At 36.6% G+C, this 23,734-nt stretch overlaps 1 protein-coding gene across 2 annotated transcripts in view; it reads right to left on the bottom strand.

The window, feature by feature from the left end:
- grik1a (glutamate receptor, ionotropic, kainate 1a) overlaps positions 1-23,734 on the bottom strand; it is a 91,347-nt gene that overhangs the window by 22,087 nt on the left and 45,526 nt on the right. Inside the window, exons 4-10 of one of the 2 annotated variants that reach the window (XM_088920643.1) lie at positions 17,295-17,476; positions 14,956-15,009; positions 14,539-14,712; positions 11,456-11,599; positions 6,563-6,670; positions 5,314-5,358; positions 739-852 (exon numbers count right to left, since the gene is read on the bottom strand). In XM_088920643.1, coding sequence (XP_088776769.1) covers positions 739-852; positions 5,314-5,358; positions 6,563-6,670; positions 11,456-11,599; positions 14,539-14,712; positions 14,956-15,009; positions 17,295-17,476 — 821 coding nt within the window. The remainder of the gene's footprint in view (positions 1-738; positions 853-5,313; positions 5,359-6,562; positions 6,671-11,455; positions 11,600-14,538; positions 14,713-14,955; positions 15,010-17,294; positions 17,477-23,734) is intronic. The other variant, XM_088920644.1, reaches the window with a different exon arrangement.

The following is a 23,734-nucleotide window of genomic DNA, read 5'->3' on the forward strand; positions in this document are numbered from 1 at the left end:
GGTCCCCTCATAATTGTCTGTTAAGTCCGTGTAGAACATTTCAATTTCCCATTTTATTTAAAGCAGAAATGTCTGTTTCTGATAATTTCGGGGTAAATCTATTAGTCACATTCTACAAAGGATCATATTTCCTCCACAAAAGGCCAGGTCTCTTTATCTTCTTTGTGTCACGATCGTCATTCCTCCTTTAGAGGGCGCTCCCACCTTGTGTTATTTGTCATTACGCGCACCTGTCCCCTGTTCCACCTCTTATTATTTAAGTCTGGTGTCTCCATGGGTCTGGGCTCAGCTTTGGAAGACGGACAACCGGAATCCCGCCTACCACCGGGTCCAGGAGTGGCCCTGGGGCATAGGCTTCAGCATGGCGTCCTGACCTCTGGGTCGGGGGCTCGGAGCACCTAGTCCCGTTATGCTTTTAATCCTCCATGTTCCTGGTTCCAGTTCCCCTTTTTCCTGGTTTTAAATTGTTGGTCTCAGATGGACCTCCTGGCTTTATGGATTATGGACTGTGACCCGGCCACCCTCTTGGACCTCCTTTGGACTCGATCAACTGCCCTCCCCCCATGCACCGGATCAATTCAGTCACCGCCCCTAGTCTGTCATCCCTACCTTACCTCCCTGTGCCTTCCCTAACATCATTCTCCAGACACGTCCGGATTATACGGTCTCGCATAGGGTCTTTAACACACTCCACAGAGCCGGATTCGTCTCCCGTGACAGTTTGGGAATGACACTTACCAGAATTGTAGTCACAATGAGTGTTCTGTTTGCCATGGAATCTGTAATATTAGTTGATTTCTCTTTATAACTGTCCGTCATATTAAGGCCACTGTTTGAGTTCCAAACTCCAATCTGCAATGCAATACCAAAAGACTCAACAGCTTAAAAGACTGGATGGGACTTGTTCCTTTTTCTATTTAAATCCACACATCAAATATAAAAATGAAAAGTCAGGCCGGTTGGGTTCGCAGTGCAAATATGTATGCAAAATATATTATATATGTGGAATACAGTATATGTGTTCTCTCTGTGGTATGGAGAAGTGGTCCCCAAGACAATCCTGCAAGTTTTCACTCTAGCACCTCTCTTAATGAGCAATTGAATTCTTTATTGGTCTTAATTGGAACAGTTTAACAGCTCTTCCCAGCTTTTCAGATGCTAAAAATTCAAAGAGACCTAAAATTGTTCAAGAAGATCCTGGTGACGAGGGTCACTGAATAACAGGAGAAATGCAAGGATGAAGGTCATTTCACTTACAAAGAAGAAAAGCTGACAGAATATTTTCTATAAAAACTGATGTCTTGGAAATGTGTCTGACACTTCTTTAGGACACAGAGAGATCGCTTAAAAGTTCAACTTGGGCACATGGCAGATTAGATGCGTTAGAAGTATCTACTTTTTTCTTTCCTTTCATTTTCTTAGAATTGGCAAACCCAGGCTGGATCTATCAGACATCTGATTTAGTTTATGTATTTTCAATTGCTTCCATTTTATTTCAGGCAGAAGATTTGGCTGAGTGCACTGTGATAACTTGTAAATCAATGTATACAGTGATACAGTGTGCAATAAAGTGTAGATTTTTATTGATTGTCACCTTTCTAATATATTTCTTTTCTTAAAATTCAATATATTCATTCAAACCTATCAAACACATCTGAGTGACAACATACAACCCACAGATACTTAAAGCACAGAGAGTAATACATAAAACACCTATCACTTTTCACAGACAACATTTCCATTCTCTAGAGTCTAGACTAATAAAATAATTTAAAATTGCCAAACTTAAAGTAAACAAGACAAACTCTAAAAAGGTACTGCATTTCTTTTGCAGTATCAAAGGCTCAAAGAGCAGAAAAAAAGCAATCCTTTAATATTCTTTTCAAACAAAAGAATACCAAAAAGCTGTACATATTATTCATCCATCAATTTTCTAACTACTTTATCCAGTACAGGCTCACAGGGGAAACAAACATGCACACAATCACACCAGGGCCTATTTTCTCAGAAGCCAACTATCCTACCAGTATGTCTTTGGACTGTGAGAGGAAACCAGTACATCCAGGGGAAACCCACACAAACCTGGGGTAAACATACAGACTCCACACAAACAACACTCCAGGAATTGAACAGCGCACCACTACTAACTACTGTGCCATTGTGCCACGCTGCTACAGATAAAAATCACTGAAGTGCACCATCGTAGGTGGCATACAGCAGCCATTGTGCATCAGCAGCAATGCTACACAGCAGACTGTACAGAGCAGGGCATATTTCCTTAATCAACTGTACTAAGGTTTGTGCAAGTCCATTTAGAATTTAATCGGGACATGGGGGTTCACACCCCTACACTAAAGAACAAAGCAATAGGATCTTTAATGAGATGGAATTTCATAATTCATTCCAAAGGATGAAACCTCCTTTAACTCTGTGTCACTAATTTACAAATTCTGGTCCAGAGTAAAATGTGCCTCCTACTGGTCTAGTAATGCTATTTATGGTAGCAACCTGGTTTTCCTGAGAGGTCTCCCATTCCAGATTGACTAGCACATTTGCTGACCAAAAACCGTAAAAAGCAGTTTATGGTGAATTTACATTTAGGTAGCTTAAACAAATAAAGCAAACCAACACTCATTTATAAATCTTCCTTTAAGTGTTTAAAAGCAATGCTTCCTGTACTGACAGCAAAAATTATAAGACATTACTTGAGTGAAAACACCATTATAGATCCTTAATAAACAGTACACATGACATGATGAAATAACATGCATACAAAATATTTAGCAAAATACAAATTCCTGAAACATCCCAAGATTACTGTTACTAAGCTGCAGAAAGTCCTTCTCAGCTCAGCTTTCAAGTCCTTATTGGTGTCTTCAATCATTTTCATCTGATTCCTCTCTAACGGGATTTCTGCTCTTAGCTTTAGACAGCAACTGTCTTGTTATAAACCATCCATTCTTCCACTTTCTAACTGTTTCTTCCAATTCAGAGATGCATGGGAGCCAGAGCCTATCTTGCCAAGAAATACACAGAAGGCAGGACTCACCCTGGACAGCAAGCCTGTCCATCACAGGGCAGATAAACTCAAACACTGACATGACCCACATGCACAACAGGGCCAATCTTTTGACTGTGGGAGGAAACCCTTGTGAGCCCAGGGAGAACATACTAACTCCATACAGATAGCAACTCAGGTCCGGGACTGAACCCAGGGCCCCAGTGCTATGAGGCAGCAAAGATGACTACTGCACCACTGTGCACTCCCTTATTATGAACACCTCTGAATAACTGCATGTCTGTAATGTCATTTGGACAAACAGTTGTAAAAGAATTGTTGTTTCATTGTGCTGCGTAATAATTTAAGAAGGAATTATGGTGATTGTTTTGCGTTATTCAAGTAAGGCGTCACTGTAGAAAATGTTGAAGTATATGTTAAGTGTATAATTACATATATTTAAAAAAAGCTTTACCACAGTACTAGAATACTAGAAATGCAATCAGAGCCAGAATAAAAAGACATCAACACTAAATTCTAGCAATTACCCCAACAATAATTAAGCAACTTCACTAGCAGAATTGGAATGGCTGTTCCACAAGATGAAGCCATTACATGAGCCATTTAACACACTATCAATAGTTCACATCACATGATGTGATCTTTAATTTATTAACAAGGCTCTTAAAAAGAGATTCAGGTAGGTAGCTGCATCAGCGTAGGGTGTAAAGGAACAAGTAATAGGTTTATTCCATGCTGAAAAGAGCTCACACCTGAAGAAGGCTCCTCGTCCGAAACGTTGTGTTTTCTTTCTTATCTTTTCAGCATGGAATGAACCTATTACTTGTTCCTTAAAAAGAGATGTTATATATGGAGTCTACTCTTTTTTTGGAGATTTATTATGTAATAAATCTACGATAATCTGTTTCAACCCCATTCAATAAAACTTTTGTAATTTGTCCTCACCAGTGTAGGAAACCACTGCATATTAAAACAAAGTAAATGCACTTTGAAAACTGTTGAAGAGGTAGAGGTAAGCAAGAAATGTTTGTAACTGATGGAATAATTGTATTCTTAGCAGCACAAAGATTTGTGGAAGTCGATTATCTAAGTATGCCAAGATTATTTCCTGAGTGTGGCCTTTGATGTACTTGTGTTCACAGCATAAAGAACTACTATGGATAAGGTCTTAGTATTCTCTATAATCTCTCCACACAACACAATAAACCTGGGCACAGCAGTGATTATTTATGGTTTCCTTTGAGAAACATATTCTTCAAATGCAAGACAGCCTGGATGTTTTATGGGCATCAGTTAAGGAAAATATATCTGTACTTTTCTTCTTAATGGCCCGGTACATGTCTCTGCAGATTTCTGGTCTTGACAGCTATAATATACTTTACCCATTTTTCAGAGTTGACTGCAGATATGTCTGAAGCAAACTAAGATTTATTTAAACTACTAAACTCATAATTCACTCAGGAAAACCCCACATAATGTCAATTTCCAGAAATATTTGTTGAGGATTGCAGGGCATGTTTGGTCACATATTCAAATAAAGAGTCATTTGTCTGCTTTTTTTAAATAAAAACTTCCAAGGTACAAAAATAATGAATAATCCAGTCAGTATTCATGGGAGTTTGTGATATTAGCAATCACCATTCGGCAAACAGAAAAATAAAAGGAACTGCCTAAGGCACACCTGTGCTCCCTGTGAAATTTAGTCAGAATGTGAGACTTTTTTAAAGATATACATAACATTACAGTATATTGTAAAACTTAAAGGAAAACAGAAACGACTATGGATGCCATTTTCCATAAAAGAGCTCATTTTAGTATAGGACTTTCCATTCCAAGTCCAAATGACCTCAGTATCCACTGCTTATTTTAGGTCAGAGGTCTTATAATGTACAGTAATTGCACCCCTGATTTAACTGATAATTATCTGATTAGATATTTTGTTTTTAGCTCTGAAATTGTAAGGTTGTAGAACTGAGCAAATCAAAATATTGAAACCAATTTGGATTCATTTAGCCCTTTTCTATAGCTCTTTAAGATGTAAATAGATTAAAGAGACCTACTGTATGCTCAACTGTGGTTTACGAAGACCTAGAATTGACACCCCAATTGCTGTATACTTTAACCAGAAATTTTAAAAGCAGCCAGAGGAGCTTGTATGAAATACCACAGTTTAGTGTTGCCGATGGGGAAAGGGAAAAAGCAGAGGGAAAAGAAGAGGGCTCCTTTAGAAACTTGGGACTTGCAGGGAAAGCACACCACGATGGGTTTTGTGACAGATCTGTCACAATACAAACCTTTTTCCATACTTTATTTAGGCGACTAGAACTCTCACCAGCAGGCTTGTGAAACAGAAAAAAAAACAAGAACACGTTTCTGAATTAAGTTACTCCCCAAAAATGTCACATTTTCTATGATTTTCATTCCAGCATTCCCTGGCTAATGAAGCTACCGTATAATTTATCTGATCTGAAATAAATATTATTTTTTTTTAATAATTTGAGAGGCATGTAATTAAACCTGATCAATATGCCACTGTATAAAAACACAAATAATGCTATTGGTTTCAATGTCTCTCAGTGTATAAGTACATGTTTTTACTCTGCTGTTATGCTTAGTTGCTGATTTAGTTTGTTAGCCAATTGTGGAAATTTCGGAAAATGTGGCAACTCACACCATTTGATGTACCAGCTGTTTAAATAACATAACTGTGACTTCTTTTTTCAATGCTCATATGTTCAGACATTTGATAAATGTTACTGTACATATACTGTAACATTAATATTTTTCAGCTTTTAAGTCCAGGGTATTCATTCTAAGAACTCAGCTTCCATTCAGAGCAGCAGGAGTGTGTCCTTGAGACTGCCGTCTGGAGTCACTTGCTGCTGGTTAAGAAATGCCTTTCCTTTTAAATCTTCGAAGCGTATTTAATAGCTTCACATGCAGCTGCTAGAACACTTGGATATCAGGCAGACAGCTGTCTTGAATACACACCCCTGGTGCACTCAATTAATAACCGAAAAGTGAGTGCACTGGGATGATAACTTGGACATTGCCATATTGCCTCTGTTCAATAGGATGAACAAGTCTTGGCCAAAGCTGTAGGAATGGCTCAGAATATGGAATATCCTTGCTAAGTACTATATACTTTCTAACTGCTGTCAAATGGTAGCAGACCAGACCTGTTCCTTAGTGTGATGTGCTTTGGGAAAGAAGGTCTAGAAGTCTATACACACGCCTCTGGTACTTCATTTACAACACTTACAGTCGCTGGATTTCACTCTATTATGCACACTAGGAGCAGTGCATTAGTAACCCATCTCATGCAGAGCTACTGCTGGCTGGATGTTCTCAAATTTCTTTGGACATCTTGTAGCACTAAGTGGATTCAATGTCATGGTGTGCTGCAGATGTAATTACTACTGGAGGCAGACTACAGTCATGCTATTGGAGGTATTCTATTGATAGGGCAATTCTATAGGCTACAAAATTCATAATGTAAGAAATGCATTTATCTCCAGTCTAATTTATACTGAAATTATTCACCTTTTCCGTTCCTTCCTCCTTAAGACTGATTATATCCAAGTCGAAATCTTTCCGCAGACCGTCTGTTTTATTTATGGTGATGTGTCCTGTCAAACCATCCCACTGTGCCTGAAAGCAAAAAAAGAGATACACATTCAGCTTATTTTAGTCCTTACCTTCTGTAACAATTTTCCAATATTTGAGAATCTATCAGAATTGGTTTGCTTTCCGTATGGGTTATGGTTTAACCTTATGGTTTGCTTTCCTTGAGCTGACTGAAAACAGTTATTTCTCTCCTTTATTTTAATGATGGTTTTAATAATTATTTTAAGTAAATATTTTAATGTATTTTAAATTTGTATTTGTTTTCACGTCATCCTTTGAACTTGGTTTACTTTTTCCTCACCTTTTCTGGATCTAGATTAATAGGAAGTTATTATTTAAAAAAAAATGTCTGCTTCTCAGCAAAATGGTTCCCCTATTTTCCTAAAAAATAATTGTAAAATAATTGTGGATACAGACATCTTGAGAGGAAAAGGAGTTACTGAAAGTTGAAAAAGCTCTTTAAAAAATGTCATAAACTAGCTATAGTTTGTCTGAAATATCAACAGCAAAACCTGTGCTCTGTGAAAATGTTTTGGCATTTGGTTTAAAACTGAAAATGAGAAAATATCAACACTTGTGTGAGGTGGGCATGTCTTTTTTATATTTTCTTTATTATGTACCAAACGATACTATTCTTTCTTCTACCTCTACGCCAGCAGCCATATCACCCTGCAACTCACAACTGGCAACCCACTGAAGCTAAGCAGGTGTGAGCCTGGTCACTACCTGGATGGGAGACCTCCTGGGAAAAACTAAGGTTGCTGCCGGAAGAGGTGTTAGTGGGGCCAGCAGGAAGCACTCACCCTGCAGTCCATGTGGGTCCTAAAGCCCCAGTATAGTGCCCCACTATACTGTAAACAGGCGCTGTCCTTCGGATGAGATGTAAAACCGAGGTCCTGACTCTTTAAAAATCCCAGGGTGTTTCTCAAAAAGAGTAGGGGTGTAACCCCGGCGTCCTGGCCAAATTTCCCATTGGCCCTTACCAATCGTGGCCTCCTAATAATTCCCATCTATGAATTGGCTTCATTAGTCTGCTCTCCTCCCCAATGATAGCTGGTGTGTGGTGAGCGTTCTGGCACACTATGGCTGCCGTCGCATCATCCAGGTGGATGCTGCATACTAGTGGTGGTGGAGGGGAGTCCCCATTACCTGTAAAGCGCTTTGAGTGGAGTGTCCAGAAAAGCGCTATATAAGTGTAAGCTATTATTATTACTTGGCACAACCTGAAATGTACATTGTAGGATTTTTTGTATACGCAATTAACATTCATTAAATCAGGCAGTCAGCTGATAAGTAAAGAAATTCTTACAAAGAAGATTGTTCACTATTACAGTATGATTAGAAAAACCTACGTCCCAACAAATGCTGCTAAATGCTTTTAAAAGATAGTGAATGTATCATAAATGAATTGCTTTAGCTCCTTCCTCTCCCAGAAGAGATAGGAAGGAATGAAACAAAAATTACCTGACACCTAGAAGAAAAAGTGGATTTATTTTAGCTCATTACATCATCTTTCCAAAGCCATTTCCAGATTAGCTGTTGATAACTTCATTCATTGGTGTGCTTCTTGAAGAATGAATTTAGAGGTTTCCTGACAAATTACAAGGAGAGATGCATCTGCAGACATGAAGTAACCTTTTTCCTGGGGCAGTCTGGGTCATTTTTGTAAAAACACTTTCCTCAGAAGAGGCTGGGTCTTTCAGAACTGGTCCAAAATAACGTTTTACTTTTAATAAGCTTCAGGGGAAGCACTGGGAACCTACAGTAGCTAGTCATGAATTCATTACAACTTCCACTGATAAAGTATTTTCTGTTAAATAACTAACTCAGCTCTAATCTTCATTACTCAGTGGCGACAGGGATGAGCTCTGGTCCTGCCGCCTTTTTTCCCTGAAAAATAGATTTTGCAAGAGAAGGAAGCTGAAACAAATTAATTCAGATTCCCTCACTGATGGATGGAACAGCTAAACACCCTTAATGAGACGTGCTTGCTAGGTCTGCTGTGACTGAATGACAAAGACTGCATCATAATAGGCTGGTGAGGATAATTCCCAAAGACCATATCATCCATTTCTTCTTACATCTGTCATTTACATTCAGTCACTTCCATGCACTGCTGATCATGGTCAATTACCAATATGGCTCTCCTACAAAAGTCAACACGAACTAGAAATCTTTATTACATTTTAATGCATAAGCTTTTCTTTTGTTATAATTACACTGTAGACACACTTTGGAATATTGTTTTTTTTCAGTTATCAAGACATGAAATTTTATAGTAGTTTTTTTCTTATATGATGCATCGTTTTTATTTACAGATAAAAAGCAATTAAGGTGAAATTAAGCTTAAAGAATTAGGCCCCTCTTTTAAATGTAAAATATATTATCATTATTGAAAGTAAACAGTACATAAATCCTAGGAGACATGTTCATATACTGTATGTCACATAGGTTTATTGAAATAGATTCCACATTTAATATTCTCAGGAAACAAAACATTCTTTAAAGCTTAAATTAATGTTTTTATCATGAATTGCTGAAAACAAGGCTTTTTCTTTGAATAACTAAACTGAAGAAGCCTATTTTAAAGAGAAATAGTCCTTACAGATAGTATCGCAGTTAGGGTAGTTCTTTATTCCTGCCAAATGCGAAACTTCCTTGCATTTAGATAGTGTCTTTCATGTCAGATGATCCCAAATCATGATATGCGTGAAGATTTCACTGTTCTTGCATTAATTATTTTTTTTCTTTCTGAATTGTTATTATTACAAGATATTTTTTAAAATGAAATCACAACACTACTCACACCTGAAAACGTAAAATGCAATCAACATGTTCCCAATGAGCTACTGATGTAAAAGGTACATCCATATACTGTACATCACAGCTTCTCTCCTTCATAATGTCTATTGGCATATATGCATTTGCACTGAACAGAGAAAAGAATTTTTATTATACCGATGCAAACAAAAAGAAAAAGAAACAGATTGCCACTGTCACTCTCACTTTTGCTAATGGATTCATAAAGTACCCGCACTGAATCACAGAAAACCTTTTGAGAGCATCAGGATGTGAAATATACATTATTACCCCTGCTGAGCTAATAGAAGGGGGGTTGAGTGACAGATTTTCAGTGAGGATCTATGTCAATGATTTTGCCAAACAATTGACTTGCAGCACTTAGAGGGTGAATAATTTCTCTGGGCTCAGGATTGGAAGGTTGTGGGTTGAAATCTCTGTTGGGACACCATTGTACTGTTCACTCAGATTGCTCTGGTAGAATGCTCAGCTTTATAAACGGGTACTAATGTCCATTATCTGGAATAAATATAAGAGCTAAATTAATGATGATAATAATTTAAAAGTGTTAGTGGGGGGCTGTGTTAGAGTGCATTGGTTACAAAGGAAAAGGTGAAGGTTAATTCCAAGTAAAAAGGAGAACCACAATGTTTTGGCTGTCGAGCCTTCTTCAGGTATGAGAATTGAGGTGAAAGTATAATTTCAAACTGATAGATGTCTTTAATAGATGCTTGACTTAGATTTCATAGGGGCTGAGGAGGGCTTGCTGGAGAAGGGAATCCAGAGGTAACCTGGTAAGTTAGGATAGAACAGGTAAGTGAAAGATACACACCTTGATAAAGTAATGTTGTGCTGTGAATTGGGATACATCTGTATTTACTTCTTTAAAATTGACCTTACTTTCCTACAGTTTAATCTTGCTTAGTTGACATCATTTATTACAATACATACAAATAGGGTTGTATATAAATGAAAATATGTAGTAGAGGAGTAGGAGATGCAATATTGTGAATCTATGTACTGTAGAGTATTGCATTCTTTGAGCACAAAATACACATTTTGCTATGTACTTTACTTCACTATTGTTATGGAGGAGGGTTTATAATTATTCCTTATCAAACATTTTCATTTTAAAATTTTTCATTTTAAAGAATCTTACATTTCAAAAACTGTTTTAGCACTTCTGTAGCTATAAAAGAAGCTCTCTGTTTATTGCTCAGCTCTCAGAAATACAGTAACTACTGGGGGATTTGCACAAGGAATGAACATTTTCTGAGTATCAACCTTGTATTTTACAGTCCAGAGTCAAGGCATCTTCCCTTGCAATATTCTTTAAAAATTACAGCAGAGATTCTGAAGAGAATATTTCACTTCACTATTATTGTGTTAACATATGGAAATATGGAATACTTGAGGCTATGAAGGTGAACATTTGAATGGTGAACATTTCTAAAGTATTAAAGCACAGTTTAATATTAGCATAAAATGTTATAGTGTCAACAACCTAATTTTCTCAGTAATTTAATATCATTTTTTTAATTTGACAAATAATGCCTGCAGACTGAAAACGTTAACAGGATATTTGAGTTTTGATGCATTACTTCTCAAGTTTGAGTTGCCTTGCCAAGTCTAACCATATTTAACTTAGAACATTTGTCAGCCTGAGGCTTGCTGTCAATTATTTCCTTGATAAACACCTGAGGGAAACATGTATTTAATATATTGGTTATTTCTCTTTGTTTAAACATTTCTCCATTATTATCTCTGAGACACATTAACAAATCCTATCCTGTTCCTTTCTTATTGTGATATTAAAAAACGTATGATTTTTTTAGCCTCAATCGCAATGTTCTTTTCTATTTCTCATCTTTTTGAAAAAACATGTTCAAGGACTTAAATGAGCATAGTGTCTCATTGTTCATTTCATAAAATACATAAGCAGCACCTTTAAATGAAATACACATGTCCACCTGACAGGGAAGAGAATCTGTGAACAGAAGCTGCACTTACTTCTTTAAACATATTCATGAACCTTGGGCCGAATCGCCACGGTTTATGCCTGTGGCACTGCAAAGAGCTGACCGTCATCTGAGTGGCGCGCTGCGAAATTACTGCTACCATGTACACAGCGTCATACATCAGGGCAGCCTCTGTCTGGAAAGCACAAAAAGTGTTGCACACAATGACACAACTGGCACGCATGAGGAGGTTTGAAAGATTCTGAACAGAGAAAGACAACCCAAGGGACTAGTGCTGTTGCAGCTGCTGAGCAGCAAGACATTCCAGATTGCTTTATTCCTTGTTTTGCAAGCAAATCAGCACTTAATGATGAACATCATAAAATGCAAGCACCATGCTGGCCCTCATTTGATGCTAGGTAGCACTGAAGCAAAGAAGAATTTGGCAGGGCATGGCAAAATTATTCTCTTGATTAGGCTTTAAATCTTTCCATCCGCCCTTGTGTTTCTGAGTAGATTGGAATTTAAGTCTGCCATGATACAGAAAAACTTTTCAAGCTGCAAAACAATGTCAAGGATATTAAATACAAGCTCAGCACAGATTAAGTGAAGTACTTTAAAAGGCAATATGATATTTAATGCATTGTGCCTCCATGCTATCCATCAGAACAAACAAGTACTCTCAGTTACAAAACCATAATAAGGTAAAATAAGAAAGCACTAGCTTATTGCATAAAACACTTATCATACATCTTCCTTACTAATGGCTTTAAAATGATATTAAACTAGTTTCCCATTCAGGGAGGCCAATAAATGAAGAAAAGTGGAGGGAATTGACCATCTTGTCATCTTCCCTTCAATGTCCCGCTGTGTATGATGTGCCGCTTACTAATGTAGAGTTTTTTTTAGGATGGGGGTAGGGTTTATGTGACTAGGACTCATATTTTTATCTCTCTGAAAAGACAACACTGTTTATCAGCTTGCCCCACAGCAGGAAATGTTCACATCTCTTGTCAGAAAATCAATTGCAAACGAGTACAGTTTTGAAACCGTAACCGCCTAATGATTATTTTCAGTGTGTCATGCAATTCTCCATTAAAGCCTTCCTTTTCCAAATAAGATTTGGTAATTATTCCACTTGGCTTACGCAAGGCTACAATTAACACATAACAGAGCAATTTGGAAAACTTCTTGTATATAGCCTTCTTTTTTACACTGGAGTTTTTGATGTTTTATATCTTAAGAATATACTCTGGATAACTGACAAGGACGAGAGACAAACCACAGCTTTACCAAACAGATCTATTTGGTCAAATACCAACCTCTGAGGCCCGTTGACTGAGGGCAGCTATAAAAGTAGATTAATTCTACAGAAGTGTCCATAATATTTCATAATGGGTCATGACCCCATAAAGATTACTCTCTGCTAACATGTTTACAGATGTGACACAACTGCATTTCAGAATTATTTTTATTAGTAATGACAGTAATGAAATTTATTATTTCCAGAACATGAGGATGCAGAAAAGGCTTTTTGTTCACTTGTCTGTTACATTTTTTTTTGTCTGCATTAAGTTATGTTATATATGTTAGACTGACAGACGTCTGAGGATTTAAGATTGATAATTTAAGGGAACTTCAACAAGTAGCAAAATGCATTAGTCAGAAATGATCAAAACCCATTGGTCCATTTTTGGATTTCAGTACATTTAAAAGTTGTTCATGTTTGTCAAGCTTCTTATCTGCGGTTCTCAATGAGGCACATTATCTATCAAAATGCTGTTCAGTAGTTTGGTTAAATCCTAAAAAATGTAAGAGATTAATTATGCAGAGAATATTCGGGGTAGCTCGCCTGGCTGTGGGAAGTTTTGGCAGCCTCACCAAAAGGATGAAGCTGCCCAGAGCCACCTTCTGTATTGCAAGTATTGAGCCAGGGAGCTGCTGCAGGGTGTAGATGGGAGGTTTAAAAGACGCATTCACAATGGAAAGCACCAGGTGCCCGACTTACTGCACTGTACACACCGTGGTTATCAAAAGTATTCATGCCCCTAAGACGTTTTCACATTTTACTGCGTTACACTATAAAATTGGGAATCAGTTATTTTGAGTTTTATATCTATAATTAATTTATAGAATTTTGTTTTCACTTTGACACTTTATAGAGTGTTTTCTGTCACTCATAGGTAAAACCTCCCAATTAAATTCATTATGATTCCATATTGAAGCACAAAAAATGTAAAAAAGTCCAAGAGGGTTAAATACTTTTTATAGCCGCCGTACACAGGTGAGTGGAAGAATTTCTATTATAAGTTGTTATAATTTCATTTATCCCCTTAATGCATTAAAAATGAAAATTTGAATTTGGGTTATGCTTTTTCAAGTACCTTTGGGTATAATGTTGTTTCAGCAAATCTAAATGAACTCTTCCATTGTAGAATTTTTGTTAATACTGTACAATTTTTTTAATCCCACAGATAATCCTTGGACTTCATGTCATATCATGACTAACAAAGCATTATGCATAATCTTGGCTGAATGACCAATGATCAACTTGCAAATACACTTTGTATACTGAAAGCAATCAAAGATGGAGGAATCCATCTACATGTGTGAACCAATTTTTTGCATACAAGTGCACTTCTCTCAGGTGTTAACTGGTTGTGAGACTAACAATCACATGGTGATCTCATTACACTACATAAATGGTGAGCCATTACAGGACTAAGTGTGCTTTTTGTGATATACAGCCAGAATATATTGCGTGTCAAATGTGATACAACAGTAACCAACAGACAATTTCATCGGCATTGACAGTTCAGTGACCAGTGACTGAACAAGATTAATAGAGGTGTTCTGAAGCAGAACATACTCAAATCGATATTAAAATTAAAGTAATACATTAGTGCTATGCTCAGAAAGTCACTTTTTTAATGCCAGCTACCATCTTCTACACTTTATGAACACACAAACTTCTGATCCCATTAACCAGCTCTGAATCTTGGCACGTGTCATGGTTCAATGTCATTAGTTACTACGTGACACTTAACATTTTCTGGGGCTGTTGGGCACCTTTATTATTTTTAATGGAATTCCTACATTCAGAACACAGGTTTTCATGTTCTGAATTCTACGTACTGTCATCATCCCGTCCAGCAGTCCAGATTCAGGTTTGGGCGGTGCCTGAAGGCGCTCCATTGACCACTTCTCAATGACAGAAGCCACCCCAGGGTTGTCTATGTTCAGAAGTCGAAATCCAGTCATGTTCACTCCACTGTAGCGGTAGGGCTCCAGGTCCAAAGCAAACAGGTCCTAAGCAGTAATACAAGTCGAAGTCAGTTTTCTAATATACACCTTTAATTTGTATGAATAAATTCTGTCAGGCAGTCTGGGAGTTGATTACGAGGATACTTACAGCACTTATTGATTACTTATTCGGTTGTAACTGATCAGCACAATCAGATCTGCATTCTTGCTTTTTAAAAATTAAAACAGCCTTTTGTTTTCATTTGTACAGTACATATGCCAAAGCATACTCTTACAGGAACAGCTTACCAGGGTGGTGAAAAAGAAATGATAATATTCCGTCATCATCCCCATGGAAAGAATCTGTGAAGGCAAAACAGTCATTAATTCCAAAAGGTCTGTAGTAATACCTACCTGTATACACACACTCACACCAGTGCCAATTTTCCCAGAAGCCAATTAACCTACAAGCATGTCTTTGGGCTGTGGAAGGAAACTGGAGCACCCGGAGGAAACTCACACTAACATGGGAAGAACATACAAACTCCATGCTAACTAGTACCCCAGAAATTGAACCCAGGACACAGCAAAAAAATCTATATTGTTTCTCTATTCAGTGAAATTAATGTGCTTTTGTACCATTCTCTCAATGGATTGGATAATACTGCAGTCTGAAAAGAAGTATTTTTGATCCTGGTACAGTAGGAATGTCACCCAGACAGATTTTCTCACCTTCTTCACTTGGCTCTTAATTAAACTAATAGCCCACTTAATTAGCCCCTAACTCTGTCTTTCACTGTTGTTTCACACCTGTAGATATTAAGGTATCTGCAAAAGGATATACAGCTTTAACAAGAAATCACCAGCCTTTAGAAATGAAAATGAAAAATGTAAGGTTTTACTTGAAAATACATAACCGAAGTTTCTGAGAGATCTTAAAAATTCTCTACGTACTTAGTAGATACAGCATTACTTTGGGACCTAAGCTGAAAATGTTGTGACTTTCAGAAATAATAAAAGGTGGTGAGAGAATAAAAAACATGCTATACTTTACCCAGAAGAATATATTCAAATATACACAGTCAAAACCTCTGTGCAACACTGGGTATCTTTTTTACACTTAAACGTGGTCTTGTTTTTTGCACATTGAGATCACTTTGATCCTGTTTTGAATAGTGCTTAGAACTGTGTGATTCATGGACTGTTGTGCATGGGTGGATCCATCTTTGTAAAAAAATATGTTAGTAATTTTTCTCTGTCACAAATGTGTGTGAGAAGCAATCATTTTGATCATATTTATTCCCCATCCCTAGAGAAATCTATGGTGTTCTCCTAACAATCCCACGCCATGCCCTCTCGTTCAATAATGATTAAGGCCAACATAAAAGGCAAAGTACACCACACTGTATGAAAGTTTGTGAAACTGATTTCCTACATCACACCAATCCCCAGCTGCTCTTGGTGATAACTCATGATATAAGTAACCTCTGTGTAATGGCCTCCTCTCATCTGTAACCTTTCTTTACTTCAAAATGATGTAGTAAATCTCCTCACCGACTAAGTGAATACATGATTACTCACTAACTTAAGCAAAATGCCTTCTGAGTGACTGAATTCACTGCAGTCTAATGTAATTAATACAACAGGGAGATAACTTGGAATATAATTTATATTATAAAGGAAAGTGTCACACAAAATTAATCAAATTGTAAACTGTGCATCTATTTAAACATGAAAACTACAGCGCTTAAGAGATTGTTTTCCGTTTAATACAGTAGATTTAAAATTACATTCTGTAAAAGGAAAATTCCATCTATACGTAGGCACAAGAGACTGCACCATTTCTAACCACCTCCAGGAACTTCTGCAACAATCCACAACCCAACCCATGTTTCACAATCCGGTTGGGTATATTCTTGGCAAAATCTTATCAAGTTGGAGGTTATGATTTAAATCGATTTTACTTATTGGTTTATCCACTCTGTCATTTTCTGATATTTCTCTAGTTTTTTCACCCCCTATTTCTAACAATATAGTAACTGTAAAGAACTGTAAATTAGTGGACGACCTGTCCTATTTCTCAGTGTGCTGCACCAAGGGAAAGAAGGCAGATATGCTGTACTGTAAGTGGCAAGTCGCATGTGGTAAGGTCACTGGTGTACTGTATATACCTCATGTCATCATTAAAAGCAACACCACACCTGGCTAATGTGCCGGTTCAGAAAGCCTCAAGGGTTTACAGACACTGACTTGTAGCTAAAAAGAAATAATACATGGAAGCACAATTCAGGATACCCCTATACTTCATGCACAGAGTGCTCCCAAATCAGGAAAAACTATCTGTGTATATCTAGTGGAATCTACTCTGCAATGTGCTTTGGCCATATTCACCACTGATGAACTAATGTACTATATTTGATATTATTTGAAACATTTTATTATATCAGTCTGCACCACTTAATTAATATAATGTTTACTGTTCACTAAGGAATTTACAGGTCAACTCAATTGTGAGTGTGACTATGTATTCACTTTGTGTCTCACCAAGCTTTATATAGCCACATATAGTCATTTACATGACTATATATTTAAGCATTAAAAAATATTGCAAAGATATCAGCCTTAACGTTATGGTACTTTAAGCTCACCTGTTTAAGAATGTCTGCTGCTGTTTCATAGGAGCAGTCAAATATCACATAGAACTCTTTTCCTTTTTTCATTTCTTTCAGCAATGGCCTGGCATCCTTATTTCCTGTGGGAAGCTGCCGGATTTTAATTTTTATGTTGTACCTGGACGGTGCTTTGATCAGCTCCTGCAGGCGTATCAAACCTAAAAGAAAATAAAAATAAGCAATGAAATGAAGTGGAAAGAACATGAAAGTGCATTTAAAACTGATAATAAAAATGCACTTCTGTACTCAAAGTATGGAGCTCTCCCATCCATGTAATTGAAGCAATATATTGGCTTCCTACAAGAAAAAGCTAGATGAGATCATGAGATCAATAAGCTACTAACTACCAAACAGACCAGATGTCTGTTATTCTTATTCTTTTGTTCTTATACCAGAACGGCTCTTTGAAGAAGAACACATTCTAGCTTCTATAGTGTTAAGCAGACTAGAGAGAGCACCTTCCTCCAACCATGGATGGGAAGCTGGTTAATCACAGGGATTATCCCCCCAGCACTGCTGTCCCAACATACAGTACATACAGCTGGGTAGACTTAAACCACTGGGTGACTCCACCACTGACTGGCTTGAGACATAAACATTATTATATTTAGGTGGGTAGCTGCGTCAGCATGCGTAGGCTGCAAAGGAACAAGTAATAGGTTTATTCCATGCTGAAAAAAAGAAGAAAGAGAACACAACGTTTCGGCCGTGGAGCCTTCTTCAGAAGAAGGCTCCACGGCCGAAACGTTGTGTTCTCTTTCTTCTTTTTTTCAGCATGGAATAAACCTATTACTTGTTCCTTTGCATTATTATATTTATGCCTTTAGTACAAGAATTGTATTCAAGAGTTGTGACCTTGGATCCAAATGTCGTATCCTTCACCTGAAAGCATGATAAATATTAAGTCAACTTCAATTTAAGCTGGTTTAAATGTTTTTGTCAAATCAATGTGGTTGTTGTTTTTTGCCCTTGTTTTTCTAATGTTATTTCACTGTTTCTCAATGTCAATCAGCTACAGAAGTCAATCAGCTCACTGAGTAAACTCTATGACTACAACCATTCTAGCTCAGCCTTAACTCCTTCCAGCCATTGGCTGCTACTAAGGAGATGACTGAGGACAGTAGAAATCTTCAGAACAATCCATTATTGGATAATATGGATTGTCAATATTAAATAATGGATCCATCCATTTTCTAACCACTTAATCCAAATTTACGGTCACGGGGAAGCCAGAGCATATCCCAGCAAGCAACAGGTCAAGACAGTATACACCTCGGACAAGACACAAGTCCATTGCAGTGCATACACACAGAAACACATACCTAGAGCTAATCTTCCCAGAAGCCAATTAACCTACCAGTATGATTTTGGACTGTGGGAGTACTAGTAGGAAACCTATGAGAATATGGGAAGAACGTGCATAAACCACAAAGGTAGCACTCAATGAATGGAACCAAGGGCCTAGATGCTAAAAGGCAGTAGATTAACCATTGTGCCACCATACCATCATAAATCATTATTATTTTAAATTATCACCAAAATCTAAATCACTAAAAATATAAGAAGTTGCAAGAGGGAACATGGAGTGGCTGACAGAAAGGGTTTAAATTCTTATCTTCATCACCCAGTTGAGCAACAGCAGCACCTCACCTGCTTTCAGTCAAGATTTGACACTTTGAGACCTGGCTTCTGTGTGGGTAGCAGGACAACCCCAGTAAATATTTAATTATAAGGTCTAAGGTATGTGGGAATTAATTAACTTTTAAAAGAGAAAAAAAATGCAGCTTCAATTTATTTAATTATTCTTGTCAAGCACCCTTTCTTACATCATTTTTCCAATGAATTTAGAGCATTAAATAAGGATACATGTACGTCATTGTCTTCGACATTTAAAATGGTATGCTCCACTCACTAAATTGCAAATACCATGTAATATCGGAAAATAAACTACATTCTCGGCTCTCTAGCCTTCTCAAAAGAAAATGGGATCATCAGGCCTTCATCTTTTCCTCACAAACCTTTGAGAAAGATAGATGTTCTCAGTTTTGAGAAAAATGAAATTTCATTGGTGCTGATGAAGTCAAGGTCTAACCTCTGAGGAGTTTTAAACCTGGAAGTCAAAACCCTGCCGGACGAAGTGAAATTTAAAGTATAAACAGAAGTATGTATATCTGTATTTAAGATTAATGAAAAAATATTTAATGTGTATACATATATTATTTTAGTTTCAAACTGAACCCAGGAACTGGTTGTTAAAACAGATAGCAATTTTAATACCAGAAAGAGTAGGATATTGAGACAAAAGCTGACACACTTATTCTAGAAAAAAATAAACAACGCAGAAAGAAAATACAAAATTTAGATGATCAAAAACAAACAAATTGAATGCTTAAATTAAAGAAGAAATAAAAGATTAAATAAAATAAAAATAACAAACGACAAGAAAAACAGTGGTTTGTTACCATGATCTTGAAGATTGTTTTAACAGCAGTACACAATGTACAGTCACTCCTCTCATGTTGTGAATAAATTATATAACCCCAATTTTTCAATACTTTCAATGTACAGATTTGATCTGTATAAACGTCAGCATCCCTTGGCACAAACAAAATTCTGCTGAATGCCATTTACAGTATACCTCATTTAAGGGACTATAATGGGAATATATTCTCTATTGATGGATTAATCTGTGCTCTGCTTAAATGCAAAGTACTAATTAATTATTTTGACGAACACTATAACAGCATAACCTTTTTCTTTTCTAAATCAACAAAATCATCTGCTCTTATACAAAAATGACTTGAATTAGTCTGGGACTGAGCACTACAAAACTACTCCTAATGCAGCTTTGCGTTTAGCTTGCAGTATACTTTGTGGAAATACAGCTTGTCATGTGTTGGTAGTTATTAGGCTCTAATCTGTACATCTGAAGGCAACTTCTGCATTCTTCTGCACTGTGAAAGTGATTGGCAGGCTATCAGAACTCTCAGACTCTTATCATTCCTACTGTAATTTGCCAGCCTCCTGCAGCTATAAACACTTGTCTATGAATAGCTATGCATCTCATTTAAAATCACCACAAAGGGCAACTGTGCAGAAATATCTTAAACTCAAAGGTAATTGTTCTGAAATAAGAGAAAGACACATCTGCGTGGTCATCCCTCAAGGCTTTCTGGCAAAACAGAAATAAGACACCAAACAGAGACGTTAAAAATAAAGGATATTTACATCTTCCTCTTAAAAGTATTGCATTTTCCTCATTCATTAAACACACTGTCAGGATAATATTGTGCTGTCACATATTAGCTACTGGTAAATTACTTTTGTTTTCCAAAGCCAATAAAAGTCAATATGCAAATGAAATTGTCCAGGTCTGATAATTTATCTGATAGTAAAAGCTGTGCAGTGATAATGGCTTATGGAATTTAAAATAATATAAGAGAAAGGCAAAAGAAACCATACTTTTCTACTAAAGATCTTCCCCATCTTTCCTATTCTAAGAAAAGATCCTGGAGAAAAGTCATGAATTAGAGTAAAAACTGCACTTTTAAAAGAAAGCGGGCATTGATAACTGATCACACCCAAAAGTCATAGTATAATCAATATAGAAGCCTTGAAAGTTCTGCTTCTGAAAATAGAAAACTGAGATGTACAGTAAATTTATTAAACTCTAACCAGTAGGTTCACAAACCTTAAGAGTCAACAAGCATTAGAGCTATTTAGGGCCTTTGAAACTAACCTAAGATATACTGTAAAGAATAATTGTAAAATTAAAAAGCCTCACACTGAGTAATAGAAAATTACAATACATAGTTGGCCAGGTAAAATCACCAAGATATTGGATAGATAAAAAATAGGTGTTCACTTTACCATTTTATCGCAATTCAACAAAATGAAATTTGGAGAGACTGAATCTCTCATGCATACTAGGAATCCCTTTGCCTTAATCTTAAGGAAAAAGATAGGAAAAAGGTAGCAATTCATGTCAGAATAGTTCTGAATTTTAAAACGGAGAAACAATCATATCACAAGTTAAAAATGAAAGTCTGAGGAGGAAGACGAGCATCTTTTTTTACCAATCAAGTGGTAACACATCACTAAAAATACTGTATGATTCAGTGTTTCCACCCCTGCAATCTTTGCTCAGCAACTCTCTGTCATCCCCATTCAACAACCAGTATCACTTCCTTATATGGGAGGGATGGGCACCTTGTTTGTATAGTTAGGTGTGACCCTTATGACCAAGCATGTTAAAGCCAAAGACATTTACTAATATGTGGCTTGTCTGAAATACAGAATAAAGAAGTACCTTTGCTATGCAGCCATGTCACTTCAAATAAACACCTGGAGAATTTACACAACATCAAAGAAATGTAAAAGCTCTATTAGCTGGATAACCATACAGTACATGCTGACAAGATGTACTGTTAATTACACAATAATTAGAATTCAACAGTTTGAAAGACCACGGGGCAAACACTTAACAGTAACATAAAATAGATAATTCATAGAAGTTCAGTTAGAATTTGACCCAAAGAAAAGCAAAAACAGTTGGCGAAAAAAATATTTTCTAACAGAATAATTGAAACTGTATAGTTTGCAGTATTGTGCAGCTCTTATTTTTTTAACAAAATTGCAGTATACAGTAATTACAATCAGAATTGCTTAAAGACATCAACAGTTATTAGCTGCCTTCTGATATTAATATACTGTATACATTTCTATGGTATTCCATTTCTGTCTACAGCACTTTGCAAATAATTCTGTCCATGAAAGTCGCTTGTTAAAACAGCTTTATTGAATTTAGAGCTGGTGAAGACGAGAGACAGGTCATTATGTTTGTATCCTTTATTTATTTATGTTAATCTAGTTTTTTTGACAATGAGCAAATGGCTAGATTGGCAACCATAGGTCCTCTGAATTAACCTCAGAATCTTACTTGTTGCTACTCTTTTATTAATTTTTATGTAGACTTCTGTTTTCCTGTACTACATTCATGATTCAAAATGTATGAATAAATGGACACGCAGATGTATATCTAGTTAATTATTTAAGCTTAAACTGCCATGGGATAGTTTAATAACCCAGAAATTATTCAGCAGCATATCTTAGAAATGCAGAGTCTAATGTGACAGTAAATATTCATCGGTTATGACAGAAAATTATGAAAAGCTAAGTGGGATCTCAGATGTATACAGGACATGTCCACTAGAGGCATATGTAAACATGAAGCAAAATATTTCTTTAAAAAATGATGTAATGTCTGTAGAAGACACCATGTGAAATGTTTATCCATCAACTGCACAAATAATCAAAACTGTTAACCTTTGCTTTTTCAAAAAGAAAACAGTCTATACAATCCCTGTATCCGCTTGAAAGATTCCCTATGCAGTACCGTGTAAAGATGTTTTAGACCAGACTAGATCACAGTTTATAAAGAGTTAACTGGCAAACATCATGAGACAGATGAATACGTTTAGCAAAGGGTATGAAGGATGCCAAGTGTGTAACAGACAAATGCAGCCAGGAGACTTAGCTGAGACAACCGTTAGAAAGAGAACACATAGGAAAGGCTGTCAAGGACGAGGTGTGAGTTCTCCCTTTAGACAAGACAAACTGAGCTGGGTTTGCCAGGACCACTGATAAATCTGCACCTATTGGTATAATGTGATAGTCACTGACAAGGTGAAAGTGAATTTCCCTTGGACCTTGTCATAAAATTGCAAATTCCAAACATTCAGTCACATTTTAGAAATTCTTATAGTGCCCATCTACATTTTGGATTAAATTCACAGAACTTAGATAGCATGGATTTCAGAAATACAAAACAAGCATGCACAGTATGGTGATGGACTGTCCAATTTGAATATCATTTAGCATGTGAGTGTGTATTACACACAATAGAAATGAAACCTCTTCAGCCACAGCAATAGCAATGACTCACAGACACAAAGACACAAAACTCACAGAATATAAAGGAAGTGCTGTTTAAAATGGAAATGATACGTGTTAAGGCTTGAAAAGTATTGCCTTGAATTCATTTTAATTGTTCCAGAGCACACAACAGAGCACACAGAAATTATGTGAGCTACTACATTATGTATTTCTTTGTAACTCTTCACTCACTAAAATAAAATAAATGGCCTAGAAGACACAGACTGCTCAGAATCCATGAATGCTATAAAAAGTGGATAATTAAAAAATAGTAACAGTAGTAGGTTACAGATCTCCAAGTAATGAAAAATCCAGACAAAATTGAAAGTGCGCCCATGATGGGGAACACTACAATAATGAAGAAACCGTGCATTGATTTGGAAAGCTCAGCTGGGAGTTGTGCAATTGAAATGGCTGAACTTGTAAATGACGTCTTTTGAACTCAATTTTCAAATGCCCCTACACAAGGTAATTATGGATTG

Source organism: Atractosteus spatula, chromosome 7 (genome assembly GCF_055471065.1).
Source record: "Atractosteus spatula isolate fAtrSpa1 chromosome 7, fAtrSpa1.hap1, whole genome shotgun sequence".
Lineage (NCBI taxonomy): Eukaryota > Metazoa > Chordata > Actinopteri > Semionotiformes > Lepisosteidae > Atractosteus > Atractosteus spatula.